The following is a 17,811-nucleotide window of genomic DNA, read 5'->3' as shown; positions in this document are numbered from 1 at the left end:
TCAGCAGCACCAGTGTCCCCTCAGTGATCAGCAGCACCAATGTCCCCTCAGGTGATCAGCAGCACCAATGTCCCCTCAGTGATCAGCAGCACCAATGTCCCCTCAGTGATCAGCAGCACCAAAGTCCCCTCAGTGATCAGCAGCAGGGAAGGTACCTCTGTGCTCTGGCTCACACCGTGCCCCTCCCTGCAGAGCTGTCAGCACTGCCCAGGGCCTGACTGAAGGGGCCCTGCCCAGCCTCACCTGTCCCAGGCACACCTTGCTCAAGGCCCCTTTAACCTCTGCTCCATCAGTCCTTGCCCGTGTTTCCTCAGAGAGGTGCCTTTGCCTGGCCACAGCCTGCCCTTCCTCGATCCCTCCCCTGGGGCTCCCTCCAACCTGAGCCTGGCTCTGCCCCAGGGTGGCTGGGTCTGGCCTGGCTCTGCCCCATGCCCACAGATGTGCCACCAGGGTGGCTGGGTCTGGCCTGGCTCTGCCCCATGCCCACAGATGTGCCACCAGGGTGGCTGGGCTGGGTCTGACCCTGGGCTCTGTCCCTGCTCTGACCCTGCCCCTGCCTGGTCACTGATCTTGTGTGACGCCTGGGCCCTGCCACCCTCCTTGTGACACAGGTACAGCCAGGCAGGCTTCAGGGGCTGAACTGCGGCATGGCAAGGCCAGGTCACAAGGAAACACAAATCTCTGTAGACCTTGGCCACCTTCTATCAAACCCTCCTGGCTTTACGTTTCATTGCAAATATGAAGTGAGTTACATATTTATACATAAAGAATGCAAACCTATTTCCATATAAATCCCACATGAAATCAGTGAAAAGGGATACTTTATCTTGTTTTTATTTTATACTAAAACAAATAAAGAGTGATAATAAAAAATAACTAACTCTTGCACAAGCTTAATGGTGGTTTTTCTTTTTTTCCCCATGATTCAGGAGATTTTAAGTAAAGTATGCAGATTTAAATAAAAAGCAGTGAAAGAAGAGTGTAAGCTACAATATTCATTGGTAGTTCCAGATTTGACTGGTCAACAAACACACTTGAACCTTTTAGGCAATGTTTAGAATTGAGAGCAATAATGCATTGATTTTTATGAAGTTCTCCTTTTACTACAGCTCTTTTGCAGGAGATTATTACAGAAGCATTGCTGTTACTCCTTTTAATGAAGAGTGAAATCCAGAGCATGTGTTTGGTTTGTTTTGATTATGTTCCCTGATGTGCAGCATTTTTCCTTTCTTCCCAAGATTTTATTTTGGCCGCAGAATCTCATTAACATCTAAGAATCGTTTGTATTTTGGCTTCTTTTCTAAGTAGGCTCTAAACATAAAATGAGAAACAAATGAACAGAGGAGATGGCAATGAGGAATAAACAAAAATGCAGGAGGGAAATGCTCCAGTTAGCTGAAGGAAACATTGGTGAGTCTCCTATTGCTGTAAATCAGGAGAATGAAGTCTCCCACTCCTGACCCATAGGAGAAATAAACTTTCCAGCAATTAGAGCTGTCAAAGAATCAGTCATGTGAAATGTTTGCAAGAATCTCATCTGCTCCCATCAATCCCATTTTGTTGCTAAGTTCAGTAAGGTTCACCAGATTTCCTCTACTGATTAATGGACGCTGTTTGGTGGAACTCTGCTGCTTTAATGCAGGATGACATCTTTAGAGAATTATGAGACAGGAAGCAATCTTTCTACAAATGCACATAAAAATATCACAAAAGTTTGTCCAGACTCTCTATAGGCAAAAGAGGTTAAAGATCATACAGAAGTCAAAGCCATGAAACTTAAGTTAATTGTCTTATTTATGCCCAAGAAAGAGCAATAAATGCAAAGACAGGCACAGACAAAGTAAGACCAACCAGTTTCACTTTGCTACTACAGACTTTTAACCTGTAATCTTTTCCATTGAAGTGCGTGAAAATTTCTGCTTCTCTCAAGACTGAGCCTGGGGGTATCAATAGATGGTGTTTAGACCTATTTCCCATACAAGGAACAGGAGTATACACTTCAGAAAAGAAGTGTTTGTTTCCCAAGAATGAATTGCTTTTCCTCCCTTCCTTTCCAGAGCGCACATGGTGGCCACACACCTTGTTTGTGTAACATACACTCAATGGACTCTGATACCTGTTTATCAAAATACCACAAATCAAGAACTGCATTGTCTTAGGAACATGAAGGGTTTTTAGTTACATATATAAAAATTCAGTGTGTGCAGAAACCAACACCAAGGAGGTCAATGCCATGGGGCGAAACAGGTGGCCCATAAAACACATAAATACATTGTGGGAAAACAAGCCTGGAGAACAGGGCAAGAAGGCAGCCAAGTGTTATTTACAGGGTAAAGCAACATATAGCCCACCCCTGGGAAGGAAACACAACTCCTACACACAAATTTGTATATGCTCTACAGATTTTTTAAGTGCATATATGTAATATTGCTGAAGTCACATTTAGGGAAAAGTAATGATAGTTACTAGTTCAGAACCACAGAAACTATTAATGATAATACAGGTAACTAGCATGATTTCTGCATCAATTAAAATTTTGCATGGTCTCAGTAAAATAAGATAACAAAATCTCTTCACCATTCCTATATTGGATCACTTTCTTTTCTTAAAACAGTGTAAAAGAATACCCATGTCAAATTCTGCACAAATACGAAATGCTGAAATTGAACATCTGCTGCAGCAAAGACAGTGGCAATTTTCTATGTTGCTGCCTTTTTTTTCTTGATGTTTTGCTAGTTAACCCAGGCTATATTGTAATAGCCCATGCATCCCATCAATCCAGACAGGGAAGTCTGATCTATCCCTTGCTGAAAGAGGAAGTATGTGCCTAACCAATCTCTGACAGGCTTCTGGAAATCTCTACTTGCTGCATGTGCAACTGTACACATGAAGTGTTTGCAAAGTGGGTTCAGAAAAGGCCTTCTCTTCCAGCAGTAACTAAGTTTGAACTCAACCATTTCAAAGTTCCATAAGTTATGATAAGTTCTTTTACCTCTTATTTCTAGGCATGGCTGAAATGTCAAAATACAATGGGAAAGACTGTTCTGTGGTATTTCCAGCTGGGACTTAAAGTAGGCATGTAATAAATCTCACAAAGAAGGTCTGTTCTTGTGAGATTTCCACCACAGTTTTGCAGACTCAAGAGGTTTGAACAAGCTTTTTTAAAGCATTTGAACTTTTGGCTGCTTATCTGAACCATTTGTGGCTGCCCATCGCTGATCTATGCTTATTGCTGAAGTGTGGCTTGGCTTAGAGTACTTTTTAAGGAATTGTTTTGGGAAATGACACATGCAAAGCCCATATACCTGGGAATGACCATTTCTATTCCATGACAGAATTCTCTTGTTTTTCAACAGAAACATACTTCTGTACAAAGAAAGAGAAATTTCTGCTCCTAAGCTTCAGCCCTTTCAAGGCACAAGAGGACAGCTAATGGCCAATGACCTGACCTTGCAAAGCTGTTCACTGCTGCTGTATTTCACTGCCTGCCCCTGAATGTCTCAACATCCCAGTTATGAGGTATGTGTGAATCTTAGGAGATCCTGCATGTTTCACCTCAAATCTACTTTTTTTCCTGAAATAAGCTGTTTCTTACATCCTCTTTGTGAATCAAACTCCAAACCCACTCCTGGCAGAAGTGATGGTGAATAATGCCAACTACAGTAGCAAGCATTTGGAAGAAATTAATCTGTACACTTATACAAACTGAGAAGGTAACAAAATCCATTCTTTACTCTCCAGCCCTAAAAAGTCTGTGGTAAAAAAAAAAACCTCCAACATTTTCCACATTACCTGCTTCACTTCTACGTCTCATTTAACATGTATAAATAAGCATAATAACATTCTACAGTTATAACCTTCAGCTCAAAAGCTGCTTTTAATTCTGCAGAGAACTAAGTATCAGTGTGAAATAATCAAGAGGATGGTGCTAGAGTTTTCAATGTAATGTCTGTGCTTTATGTGGTGGAATTGCACTGGACAACAGCAGCTGGGCAAAATGATGTCTTTGAGGGTATAATGGATTTAACAGCACTCTAGAAAGAACAGATCTGTGAGGGGGGAAAAAAAGCAGGAAAAAAAAAGCACTGCCATTTCCCTATAGCAAAATCTCTGCCCTTTGCACTGATACCTCTGCTTCTCCTGGTATCATTCTGTCCATACTATGCAGGAGCATACACTGGAAAAAAAAAGTCATAATGACACAGATTAAATAGTCCATAGTTTTGTTTCCTTTATAAAATCTATTTGAGTTGTCTGAGGGCTGAAAATTTTGCAGACCTTGTAACAAGAGTCTGATTAGCCTTTTAAAGTTCTGTGACATAGCAGGTACCTGCCCTACTTGTGAAGTTCCTGCTCCATCTTGGCATCACAACCACGTGGAAAATCTGAGTGTCCAAGCTAATGCCCAGCCTGTGAGCCTGACACTCCTGGTTTTCAGAGGTACTATCACAAAGTGATCTAAATAATGAAATCATGAAGTCATGAATGTAATCTTACAGCTTCACTGATAAATTATGTTGTCTGTCAAAGCAAAGACAGACTGAAGGCTGGACTTGCCTACAGATGAAACTGATATGCAAGCATCCACAAGAGGGACCAAAATATCAGGCTCTTCTCAGCCCATGTTTGTAAGACTCTTAATGAAAGCATCTAAATATCACCACTGAACAACAACTCTGAGCCCAATCACGAAACAAGTTAAATCACCACTGGTGTTACTGCTTTCATGCAGAGAATCTGACTCATTGGAAGAAAATTAACCCCAATATCCATGTTCACAAAATAAAAGAGCCTGAATCAAGCCTGCCTGAGTTTATGAAGTTGTTCTACTCTTTTCACACCTATGAGATAATTGGTTTATGGGTTGAACTTAAACTCAGACATCAGGCCTCAAATCTATATCCCTTAACAAAACAGTGGGGAAACTTTTAAGAGTCTGAATCTTGAGAGTCAGCACTAAGCAAGAAGAATAATAAATCTCAGTACACTCAATATTTTGTAAAGTTCAGACTCAGAGCCAATTCTAAGTCTGGACATTTGGCCATGTACCCACAGGCTTGCCCTTTCTAGGCATTCTTGCATCTTAACACAAACTCAAGAAGTCCTTGGGATCATTATTTTTTTGTTTGCCTTTGCCTGTTTAAAAGACCAAGAATAAACATGGAAAATAAGATTACTCCTTTTATGGCTATACAGATGTGTATTTTTAACATTCTGATGCTCTTGTTTTAGAAGGTTTGTCAGGATAAAGATACTGAGAAGCCTTACCCTGTCACTCCATTCTGTAAGGAACCAGCTCTTGGCACAGGGGCCCATGTCGCAGTTCTCGATGTCATTTGGCCGCAGCTTCATGTTACATTCCTCATCATCAACAACGTCCCCAAGGTTGCTGACACACTTCACATCTCGAGTCCTCTGCCCCACTCCACAAGGCACTGAACACTGGGACAAAAGGGAGGCTGCATCAGGGCTCTGTGCAAGGACTGCAGTGGTTTACCAGGGAGCTGGGCTCATACAGTTAATTCATTCCTGCTAAGATATCTTTCTGGTTGGGAAACCAATGGTCATAGTTAAGCAGGGATTTATTGAACTAAGATGTGCTTATTTCCAAGGTTTTTAATATTCCACTTTGTTTTGACAAAACCAAATTGATGTTTGATTAGTGATCCCTGGAAGAAAATTTGTATTCATTTTGAGGTATTCTACCCCAAATGAATGGATCCTACTTACTGAGGTCCACTCAGTCCTGATCTGCCACTCGCTGCAGATCTTGAGCTGGCAGGTGCTGGTGGTGTCGGGCTTCTCCAGGTGCTGGCAGCGGTACTGCTGCACGGTCAGCGTGCGGTTGGCGTAGATCTGCCGGCACAGGATCTGCCGGTGCTGCATCCCCAGCCCGCACGTCTTGCTGCACTCAGACCACTCCCCTATGTCCCAGCTGCAGTGAAAAAAAAGGATATCTTTGTTCCACAAATAATTCTCTAACACTGATCTTAATAGAACCGGAATGACATGATTCTTATGCTGGTCCAGAATCCTATAAAATCCCACCTCAGTCTCTGTGTGTGCAGCGATCCCTTAGGAGGCACCATCACACACTTGTTTACACAGCCTTCCTGCAGAGGCTGGTAACTGTGAGCATGGATACAGATTGCACAATTCATGGTCTCAAGGCATATTGCAAATGTTACTCAAGCCCATAACAGCTGCTTGGTTTTTACAAGAATGTGTCTGTAATATATATTACTGCTCTAATGACACTTCTGAAAATATTTAATATGTGCTGTATTTTTCTGCAGCAAAGGCAACACAAGAATCACGTCATGCATCCAGGCATTCATTCATCAGTAAAACTGAAATAGTAAATGATAAACAATAAACAAATATAATTAACTTTAGAGACTGAAAATAATCTCTAGATAGATCCTTCTCATTCCAAAATTTCACTGTATTTATTCAGTCACCTTTGTATAGATACGTTATTTTCAGTTTTGTCTTTACAAGCATGAAGACACACACTTAAAGGAAGTATCTAAATTGTTTACACATTTTATTTCAGAACTCTTGTATTTAGAAAGTTAAACTACTTTCCTACTTAGAATAGCCCCCTTGACATGCAAGATCCCACTGACATTGGTTTATATTACTTAAGTTATAGTATCTTACAAAGCAGGGCATGGGAAGAGGTTGCAGGCCTCCTCTTCTGGAATGGGTTTGGTGCTGCTGTCACAGTAACCCTCGGGTACCTCCTCGTGAGTGATTCTGTTCACGCAGTGGAAAATTGGGTACTGTGATCCTGAAATGAAACAGTCAGTTAGGTAAAGAATTGCAATAGCAGCAGCACACAACATTGATGCAGAAAGGAAAAGGATAAATTGACAACAGGAAATACAGACAAAGGTTTCATCCAATGTTTCCAAATGTAAGAGCTGACAGGACATGGTAGCAGTTTCTGCAATGTCCAAATTCCAGCAGATCTATTTGCTCAGTCATCTTAAATGGAAATCTAGGACAAGAGATGGTGGCAGTTCTCATGGGAAGCATTTTCACTTTGTAAAAAAAAGATAATCAAGTCTTTTTCTAAGCCAAAGTTTTACAAATGTGCTTTGAAATCTCTCAGGTTTTCATCAAAACTGTTAATTTAGCTCCCTATTCTTTAGGTAGCACAAAAATAACTTATTTTTTTCTTCTTGCAACTTGGAATTTCCTAAGGTCATTTAACTTTGGTGGATCTTAAAAAAAAAAATTAAAAACCATCATTTATATTTCTGCATGAAGAAATAAAGTAGAAGAAAATGGAAAACATAGAGGAAAGAAAAAAGCAGAAAGTGTTCTATACTGAATGACGCAAAATGAAACAAAGCCTTAAATAGTACAGATTTTTTTCCTGATTTTTCCACTCCTTTCTTTGTCAGCCTATATAACCTAGTTTGGCTTGAAATGCCTTAGGGCCATCAGAGAGGCAGGGGCATCTCACAGCAAGATCACAAGAAATGTTCATACATTCTCAATAGTCTCAGGATCCAGCTCTCAAGATCCAGTTTCTTTTGAATTTAACTTAATCAGAACATGCACACATTCTTCATATAATGGGAAAAGAGACACTTATTTCTGGCAGTTCTGTTGCTAAATTTCATGGAGTAAATAGGAGGCTAAAATTAATTTTTTTTATTTTAATGTTTTTTAAGTCCTAGTGTTTTGCTATCTTCATTTTGACTCAGATTTCATTAATGCCACTGCCAAGAGTGACCAGATCTCTGCAGAAAGAACAAGAACCATGTGCCAATGTTGATAAAGGCCATGGCATACACAACTAAGATTTCTATGATGGAAAGGAAGAATACATTTACCCTGATGTGTTCCTGCAACTGCACCATAAATTACCTGATTTAGATACTGAATTTCACCTTGAGTATGGGAATTCAGTCACTCAGTAGTCGATACAGACTGACTGCTGTTAGCCAATAAGGAGACACATTATTGATAATTATGGATTCTGCCTAGATGACTTGTAGTAAAAGCACAGTGTGACTAAATGCCAACTAAAATATTTTTCTCCACAAAAGGGCTGACTTAAGGAAGTCTGAATTTTACTGGTAGTATTTTAGCTCTAGTACTTTTACAGTAATTTCTCCAAGGAGTTTTCTTTTTTTTTAACTGAGAAGGAATTTTGATTGTTATCAATATTGCTGGATTTTTTCAGCTGTCTGTAGCTATAACATGCACACCGATCTGGCCTTGGACCAAATTTACAAAGTGTCTTCTCAAACTAATTAGGAAGCAAATGTTCTACATGTAAATGAACTGGTGACAGTCAGCTGAGCTCCCACACTGGTACATGTTTATTTTAAACCGCTGCAGTTTCATGGTATGGTGGTGGGTGGCTATGCATAGTACAAAAGATTTCACTTTTACCATCAAAAAAACTTATTCTTCCAAGTAATTGCTTGTGTTCTGCATTATTGAATCTGTGGTCACTGTGAATGTCTGGCAGCAAAGCTTAACCTCTGCAGTACATACAAGCAGTTTATGCATCACTTCCCAAAAGTTCACCAGGCCCTTTCCATCCCTTTTCCTTCCCACTTCTTCCCTGTTAAAACCTCAGACTTCTGTAGTCACATCAGTGCTGCTCCAGCAACATCCAATGAGACAAAGATCTGTCTGATGAAATGCCAGTGAAATCTTCCCATGAAGGTCAGAAAACTGTTGGCAAAGACACAAAAAGCCCGGTGGCTGTATCTGACAAAGCTGGAGAGGCAAAAGGAATGGTAAAGAATACCAAAGGATGCTGAGGAAAGTAGCTGTGTATCAAGGGCATGGGAGAGAGTAGCTTGCCAAAAATGCTGAAATATTTCCTTTCAGAGACAAATGCCGTATCCTTCCTTATAGTTTCCACACTTTCTATTTCTAATATTGCTGGTTTTACTGATTTAAATATAATCACAAGTAATAGAAGTGATGTGACCTTTGATTGTAAGAGAACAGAAAACAGCAGGTCTAGCAATGTTTGTGCATACACAAAGCCCTTACCTTTCCCACATGTAGTGGTGCACTCAGTTTTCCCAACCTGTTTCCAGTTGTATTCTCGGTTTTGTCTTGGTGGTTGCATAGCAGGCACCTGGTTTTCTGGCTGATGAGAAGGAAATCTTCCTGGCTGAATAACTGGGAAAGTTCCAGCTGACTGTCCAGTGAGAATGTCTGTCTCTCTATGCAAATCCTCAGACTCATGACTTGTACCTTCTGGCATTCCTAACTGACCATTCAGTGGCTCCCCTGATGATGGACAATAATAGAAAAGTAAAACAATGAGCCTATTAGTCTATGTTATTATTCTCTAATAATTAGAACTGGAGAATCACTAAACTTGGAAGCAGCTTTAATCTGCTATGTAGAGACTGCCTAATAGTGACCTGCAAAGACTGTGTTGTTTTAAACTAAGACAACCAAGTCTTAGCCAGCAAGTACATTAAAAACTAAAAACTGAAGAATCTCCAAAGACAACGTAGAGTTAATGCCCCCAGTGTCAAAATTTCCCAAAGCATTTTTGTTTTGTTCCATGCTCTGCATTCTGTGCCTCCCCATGTCACAGCACAGCTGCTCCTCATTATGAACATACCAAACACTCAGAAATCTGTCAAAGCAAGTCACGAACATTAAAGTGAGGAGCAAATTCACTTGCAAAGTTTCTCCTGTCCTTCAGAACTTCCTAGGTGCACACACAGCACATACCCACAGCTCAGGCAGGGGCTGTCCAGATTCTTGCCTGGGAAGAGAACAGTGTTCTGTTTGATCCTCTCCAGTTGCAAGAGGAAAGGGGAACTGTGGAGGGTTGTTTTAAATTATTTCAGAAAGAAAAACACTCTGAAAATAAAGATCATGTTCTATTTAATTTCTGAGACATGGTTACAACACTCCTACTCAAAGTAGTAATCTTCCCAGCTAAAGCATAATAAACCCTGCCAGTTTTACTTCACTGAAGTTTTACCAAATCTATGGTGAGTTCAAATTTAACATCTAGGGTGAAATTCTGGGCCTCTCCCACAGCATTTACACTAATTCATTGGCATGAATTTCTCCATAAGCTTATAAGTGACAAAAAGTGTTTGATAAAAGGAAATGGTGACATTTTACCTGGCCTCCTGTGAGCAAGCAACTGAGGACTAATGACATTGTCTCCTGGAATGATATATTCATAATGTATACCAGGGTTAGGCTGCTGATGAATCATCTAAAAAGAAAATCAGCATACATTGAGTTCTTCCACTTGTTATGTCACTAACACTTAAACATCAACTTGAACTGATCAGCTACATAACATTATTTATCACTGGTTGGGATAGAAGCAATGGTTAATGACTGTCTCCAAAAAATGCAAAAAGAAGAAAACACAAGTTACTGTTTGCAAAGAAGGAAATGCAAGTTCCTGTGTTTGCAAATTGAGCTAGTTTTTGATGGCAGAGTGTCATGGTTTGAGCCTGGCACAGAGCCAGTGCCCCCATGAAAATGCCTCACCCTGGTGTCTGCTGTGAGATGTGACCAGGAATAAGCAAAACAGGCTCTAACTTAAACATAGAGAACACTTTATTACCTAAACTACAGGAAAATAGGGAAAGAAAAAAAAAGAAATTGAAAACCTTACAAAAAAACTTTCCTCCTCCCCACTCCCTGACTTTCCCAATCCGATACATTCTCCCAAAAAACACCAACTGCCCAGCCCGGCACGACACTTTAGTATACTCAAACTTCAGTTCATGAAGAGGAAAGGAGTCTTTCTCGTTCCATAGGCTTCTCGTGGAAACACACTGAAACCTCGTGTGCTTCCCTGTCACTTCGGCACCGCCCGGAAAGTCCATTTGCCGCTTGTGACATGTTCCTTCCATGCTCAGTGCTCTCACCACCGAGACATGGCCAGAGTTGCTTTTAGGGTTGTCTTTCAAGGATGCCTTGTCTCACTCCAAAAAGGCACAGTCTCTGCTTTTGGGACATCTGTCCCCCCATATTTTTCCAACCCCCTGGGGCCGGGGGGTCCTCACGAAGAACCTTCCTGGTTTTGAGGCACTGCCTCCCCCTAAATGCAGTCTGTGTCACAGGAACAACTGAGTCCATAGCCACGAGAAAAGTCCAGCCAAAAGGCCACTCCAAATCATCTCTCCCCATCCAATCATCTCCACATTCTTCGGGCCAGGTCTTTATCTTATCTCATCTCTTATCTCCCTTCTTATTCAGCTTCGAGGAGGATTAGCATTTTTGCAAGGCCCCAATCATGCAAGAAAGGGTTAAAAGTTTTCAGTCTCTGTCTGTCCTGGGACGAGATGATACTCCCACACGTGCTGCTGCTGCGGCCGGCCGGGCACTCTCTCTCTCTCTCTCTCCGGGGGGGGGGGGGAACTGGCTGCCCGAGGGCTCGATGTCTCTTGGGGCTCCTCCACCCTTCCATCCTTGAAAGCCCCCTCAACCCCCCTCTCTGTCCAGGCCCCGGGCCTACCGCATGGCTGCTCCTCCCCCGCCCAGCAGCAAGGCTGGACGGGGGAAGAGATCTGACCTCTTCGAAGCGACGTCCCAAGAGAGAGTGCCAAGGGCAGTGCCCTGCTTTTAACCCCTGTGTATTCTCGGAGGTGTGTCCAAACCCCACTGGCCACACCGGACGCCAGTCTCAAACCCAAAACCTTCATTGGTTTGACCACAGCTTCCCAGAATTCCCACTCCTTCCTGGTCAAACCACGACACAGAGAAACTGTTTGTCTAAATCTTCTCTGAAAAACCTAAGCCTGCCATGCTTGGGCCAAGGTGTGCTGTGGGCTGTGCCAGCCATGGCCTCTCCCCTCAGCAAGGGGAGCAGCAGAGGCACACACCAGGCCTCAGCAGCAGAAGAGATGGTCCTAAGATCATCAAAACACTCTCAGATAGCAGGGATTTGACAGATGCCTGAGGAAACAAAAGCAAAGAAGAAACAAAGCAGAAAAACCAAACCACCACAACCCCTAGCCCTGCACATGCAGCCTATTGCACTTTTGCAGGTTCCCCAGAGGCTCAAGGAGACCCCTGCACACAGCACACACTGCTCTGTGTCCATGGCAAATCTGCTGCTCCTTCCAGCACCTGCAGCTCCCTCAGCACCCATGGAGCCCCAGTAACTCCCCAGTTCAAACTGGGGCTGTCCTGCTGCCTCCCCAGGAGCAGTGCCCAGCAAGGATCAGGGAGCAGGTCCCAAGGCCCATGGACTTGCTGCAGCAGCAGCTGAAGATCACCTGCAGCCCTCCTGCACCCTTCCAAATTGATCTTCAACTGAACCAAGATGTCTTACAGCAAACAACAATTCCATCAATATGTTCTTTACAAAGCACAGGCAGGAACCAGAAAGTTTTCTCCTTTAAATGTGAAAATGAAGCCCAGGGTTTTCAGAATGCTGCTGCACAAGCCCAGGTGAGCTGACAGGAGCATGACTCTGACAGCCATTGTTACACTGGGTGTGCTGTTTAAACAGTTGGGCATAACAGGACCTGAGAAAGACACGACTTTAGCACAGCTTTTACAAACTGTTAGCAGCACACTCCATTCCCAGCTGAATTCTACTGCACTGCTGCTCCGAGCCTGAGCACACCCACACTACAAATGCAGGGGTGTCATGAGCTGATAGTTCCACTATTTTAGCTCTGACTACTTCAGTATTGCTTCTACTGACACATGTTCTAGCCTGAACTCTCTGTGGAGATTAGTCTGATAAAAGCCTCAGACTATACTCAAAGTACTCTTTAAAACCAAACCAAATCAAATCAGAACACAAAAAAAAAAAACCAAAAACCCAAACCAACAAACCCACAAGCAAACATCAGAGCTACCTCTGGCTCTTTGGTTCTCACCAATGAATCTCATGGATTCTTGGACCTAGAAGTAAAATGTCCTGCTATCCTAATGGCCCAGTGACCCAGCAGAGGACAACTAATGCTTCAAGGCTTCACTAAATTCGTATCTATTAATACCAACTAGGGATTCAGACTTCTGTTTTAACTTATGTCAAAATCACTCTTTCCTTGCCAAATATAATAGCTGTTCCTCTAAACGCTGTCCCCCAGAGAGTATTCACTTTTCTGAACCAGTTAATAATGCACTGCTTGCAGTATTTTTTTTTAAGGTTGGGTCCTTCCAATGTCACTTTCTTATCCAAAAAATACACCCTCTTTGTGGTCCTGAGAGAACCAAGAACTGTGAACTAACTTCAGCAGTACAGTACACTTCCCCTTCCAGAGCCAGGACCCTGTTCTGTAGATGGTTCCAGGAACAACTTCCCAGTGGTTCCCATGTGATGGTTTTTCCATCATACTTCTCAAAACAACTGAAAGTCATATTTTAGACAGAGCTTAACTGATGAGGTCCCTAATTAGCATATTGTTCCAGCTTTCCTGCAGGAAAATACTTGAAATGATAGAACACTTCTGCTTTGACTTAGTGGACCCAAGTCTTTGTAGCAATGTATACTTCACACTTGGACAGAACTTGCATCTCTTCTTCTTGTTACTTATAACCTCCTGTACATCAGAAAGCTTTTCACTTTATATTTCAGAGTGGAAGAAAGACAGCATGATCTCAGAAAAATAGAACAGAAGCCATTTGGAGTTCTCATCTGCAAATCTCTTCATTTTTCTACACAGAGCATAGAGATCATGAGTATGGGTGAATGGAGAATTACATAACTCAGGCACTGTAAGATGAAGTCTGAAAAAAGACATCTGTATCTGCTTGGTTACACATCTCAAACCTGGGAGAGAAGCTGTGTCATACTGAGCATTGATTTTCTTGCATCTAGCACTATTCACCTTTATCTTCCCACAGTATATTAAAAAAGAGACTAAACTATCATTTTATACTGAATTGTAGCATTCCTCCTATCAAACCAAAACATCTCAGGTGAGAGTCCTGTCAAATCAGAAGTGGCAACCCACAGCAGCAGCCACAGAGCAAAGCTGGCAAAGCTACACCCATCATGGCAGCTTTCTTACACTCCCTAAGCCTAAACCAAAACATTACAATATCAAACATCAAAACAAACATCAAACAACATCAAAAATTAAGGCTTTTTTATGATATTACTTTGGAAATGTTTAATCCATTTCCTAACCCATTTCTCTCTGGGTCATTACATACCAGGCATTAATTGGCTGAACATGAAAACTCAAAGCCAAGCCTCAACTCACAAACCCTGTAACCTCACAAAAACACAAACATCTGAAAAACACAGAGTCTGCATTGCACAGTTTAGGAGAAAAATTGTTTATTTTTCCAGGTTTTTCCCAGTCATTCATTGCAACCAATTGGAAAAGAAGTTCGGATCTTGGACTTGATGATCTTAGAGGTCTTCTTCAACCTTAATGATTCCAGTGTTAGCATAATTATTACATTGCTTTATTAGACACCATATAGCAGATGGGAAATAACTTTGGCAACATCTAACTTTTCCCAGCCTAGTAATCAGGGTAGTTACTATTAAGTTTTCTATGGAATTACCCAGCACATTCACTTTTCTACCTCGCACTGCACTCAAGGACAAAAAAGCCTGTATGAAAGAATCATTTATTCCCTTAATTTATTTTTTTCAAGAAATGAATTTTACTGTGTGGGAGTGTATAATTTCAGAACACACCATTTATCTTGGAAGAAGTTGTAATCAATTCCAGTTATGTTTTTTATTTCAATATGATGAACTAAAAACCCATCCCATCTAAAGTAAAAAGCTTTCTCAATATTTCTTCCTCTTAGAAACAATTTGTCTTCTGTCTTCCTTTCTCAAATAGCCATTATCTATGGTCTCCCATCACAGCTTCATATTAAAACTGCCCTGCTTCAAATCCTACATTCTATAGGTTTATGGACTTGTTTCTTTTAAAGGAAACTGAGATGGTGAGAGGCCTTGTCTGGCTTAAGTATTTGCTTCTTCACTGTAAAATTAAACTATACCAAATTTGTTTCAATAGGAAAGTATCCAGAAAAAATCCGGTTCACAAAAGAAAAGCCTTGAACATTTGTATGCCTAATTTCTATTTTACTGAGTAAGTTCAATTGGTTTTACTGGATCAGTTAAGTCTGAGAGAAAAAGGCTTGATGAAGATTTCCTATGATCTGGAGCAAAACAGATACCACAGGAAACAAGTGTAAAACATCAAAACAAACATTTCAAAACTGCAGCAACAAAGCGTTGGTACTGAATACCATTTTACTGTTGCGTGTTAACCACAAACTGAACAATTTCTTTTCCATCAGGAAGAATAATTTAAATACTAACTCACATAGACATCAAGGACTTCATTGGTTGGCCCATCAGCCAGAAAGGACTCCCCTGCAGTGCTGGAGATCTCATTGGGGCGTCTGTAGGTGAACATTGTGCCCCCTCCTTCGTACCTGCCCGGCCGGTCGATGGCCCAGTTGCCGTTGATGATGGAGCGTCCCGAGCGGCTGCGCAGGGCTGCAGGGACACAAACACAGGCACTGGTCACAGGACAGCCCCTTCCCACATGCAGGGACACAAACACAAGCACTGGTCACAGGACAGCCCCTTCCCACACTGCTGCCCAGTCAGCTCCTCACAGCTGCACAGAACACTCTCAGGTATTCCTGATGCCAGGCAACAAAGCTGATGAAAACAGTTATATCAGTAAAAAACTCAACAAATCCAGCACAAAGCAATCTTAGAAAACTGTGTCTCAACACTTCATATGTTTATGTTGTAGGAAAAGAAAGAAAAATCAAAGACAGCTTGGAAACCTTTTCCAACAGTTTCTCCCAGGTGGCCACGTGACTCTCAGCCAGCCAGCAGCCCACATGGATGCCAAGGAAGTGGTTTTCCTGCACTTTCTTCCCATTGCATGGACTAGTTTGTGATTTAGGCAGAACAAATCACAGAGTCAGATACAGAAAACCAGTGTATTACACAATGTAGAAGGAGCAAACAGTGTAGGAGCACATGAGTACCCTGAGTTGCCAAATGTTCCTGTTATTCATCATGATGCCCTTTGGCTGGTCCCTCCACTTCCTTTTGAGAACAAGTTTGTCAGAACATCTGCAGAGTCCTGACTTGCAGGACTGCTTGAGTGCAGAGCATTCTGAAAATGCTCTGTAGGATCCCTTGCATAAAGAAAGTTACTTGCAAATCAGATACTAGCCAGGGATTGATAAAATATGGATTCAATGTCCCGCTGGGCAGTGCTTTCCCTTTGTTATTATGGGCTAGTCACTGGTTTGGTGACAGAGGAGCCTCTGTTCCTCCTCATTCCTACTTTATCTATGTGAATATAATTTTCAGTCCTTAAGGTCAGAAACTCCTGCCACATATATGCATAGTTTATGCAATATTACAGTCGCATTATTTTATATTTATTTATATATATATAGATATATATATATATGGGCTGAAACCCTATCAGACATTGCTTAAGTACACAGGAATGACACAACCCTTTCTCTAAAGGCTCTACTCATAGATTTTCAATTTTATTACAAACTAATTTTCTTTTAAATAAAAACTTTAAAAGAGACAACAAAATCCAGTAATACCCTTGGCTGTATCTTGCTTGGTAATTTACTTTTTAAAATCCAAATTCAAGATACAAGCTTTGAACTTAAAAAAAATTAGGGTCAAGGACCCAGTTATTCCAATTTGCTTCTTCTTCACCCTGTCTCAAGAACAGTGAAACTCAGTTAAAATGCTCTCAACATTATACACAACTATTTATGCGACTAGGAAAAACTTACATGCATGGCCTAAATGATGGGAAATTAAATTTATGTTACTAATTCCAAAGTAATACACATTAGAGACAAAACTCTAATTTTTTGTACATATTCCAGACATCTGAATTAACTTAATTAATCAACAGAAGCAGTCTTTGTGCTTTGCTGCAGGACTCAGAACAGAATGTCCCATGAGAAGGGAAAGTGACACTCCCTTGTCTTGTTAGGTTGTAAAATCAAAAATACTTTGACTTGGAGGGGTTGCTGCTGACTACTCAACTATTTATAATCTGCTTAATATTGATGAAATATTTTTATAAAAGCAAAAATGTCAATGAATTTAATGGCTTTGGATCTGACCCTGTAAATGTAATCACACATTTTGAACTTTTATTTTACTTAATGCTACATGCTTATTTTCCCAAGAGCTGCCATACATCCACTTGCTTCCTAGGTCTCATTTACTGACATGCCAACAAAATAATCTCTATACTGTGGACATTACTTGAAAAATATTTTATACAATAACAGCCATGGAAATGGCTTCATCATTCCTCATATTGTGCTGAGAGGAAAAATTACAGCTCAAAAATATTGCACACAGGCTAAACAGGAAATCCAGTCACATTATTTGCTATTTATATGCTATTCACACCTTTTTACTTTTTAATTCAAACAACTATGGATTAAAAACTTCTGCAAAATGTATTGGAGACTGATTTTACATTGGTTTATTAATGTGGAACACTTCCTTAACTTTATGATCTGAGTATTTTTTCTTAGATTGATGCTAAACAAATAAGATAAATGAATCATCAAGAGCTCAAGAAAAAAAAAGAGAGCTGGCTAAGATTGTTATTAATAATGAAGCTGTAGAAAGATGGCTGTCTGAAAAACTGAGTGCACATTAAACTTTCATTTCAAATCCATCATATGACACATTTGAAAGAGGCCTCTCCATAAAAAGGGAAAATGTGCCTCTTTTATGTTTTGATCACTCTGCATCCACCACCTCAAGTCTGCCCCCTGAAGAATTTTTATGGTGCTAATATTTTTAGCCAAAGCATGAAAGATTATGAGAAGCTTTACCAT

General features: G+C 41.0%; 1 protein-coding gene across 4 annotated transcripts in view; it reads right to left on the bottom strand.

Moving 5' to 3' along the window:
* The window catches only part of THSD4 (thrombospondin type 1 domain containing 4), a 242,143-nt gene that overhangs the window by 15,710 nt on the left and 208,622 nt on the right, over positions 1-17,811 (bottom strand). For all 4 annotated transcript variants that reach the window (XM_064722037.1, XM_064722041.1, XM_064722040.1 and 1 more), the window contains 6 exons: positions 15,279-15,454; positions 10,129-10,225; positions 9,028-9,270; positions 6,664-6,793; positions 5,731-5,935; positions 5,269-5,442 (listed from right to left, as the gene is read on the bottom strand). In XM_064722037.1, the coding sequence (XP_064578107.1) occupies positions 5,269-5,442; positions 5,731-5,935; positions 6,664-6,793; positions 9,028-9,270; positions 10,129-10,225; positions 15,279-15,454 (1,025 nt within the window). The remainder of the gene's footprint in view (positions 1-5,268; positions 5,443-5,730; positions 5,936-6,663; positions 6,794-9,027; positions 9,271-10,128; positions 10,226-15,278; positions 15,455-17,811) is intronic.

The sequence above is a fragment of the Zonotrichia leucophrys genome, chromosome 10 (assembly GCF_028769735.1).
Source record: "Zonotrichia leucophrys gambelii isolate GWCS_2022_RI chromosome 10, RI_Zleu_2.0, whole genome shotgun sequence".
NCBI classification, from domain to species: Eukaryota; Metazoa; Chordata; class Aves; order Passeriformes; family Passerellidae; genus Zonotrichia; species Zonotrichia leucophrys.
The sequence above is the reverse complement of the archived record's forward strand: the minus strand, read 5'-3'. Positions and strand labels throughout refer to the sequence as shown.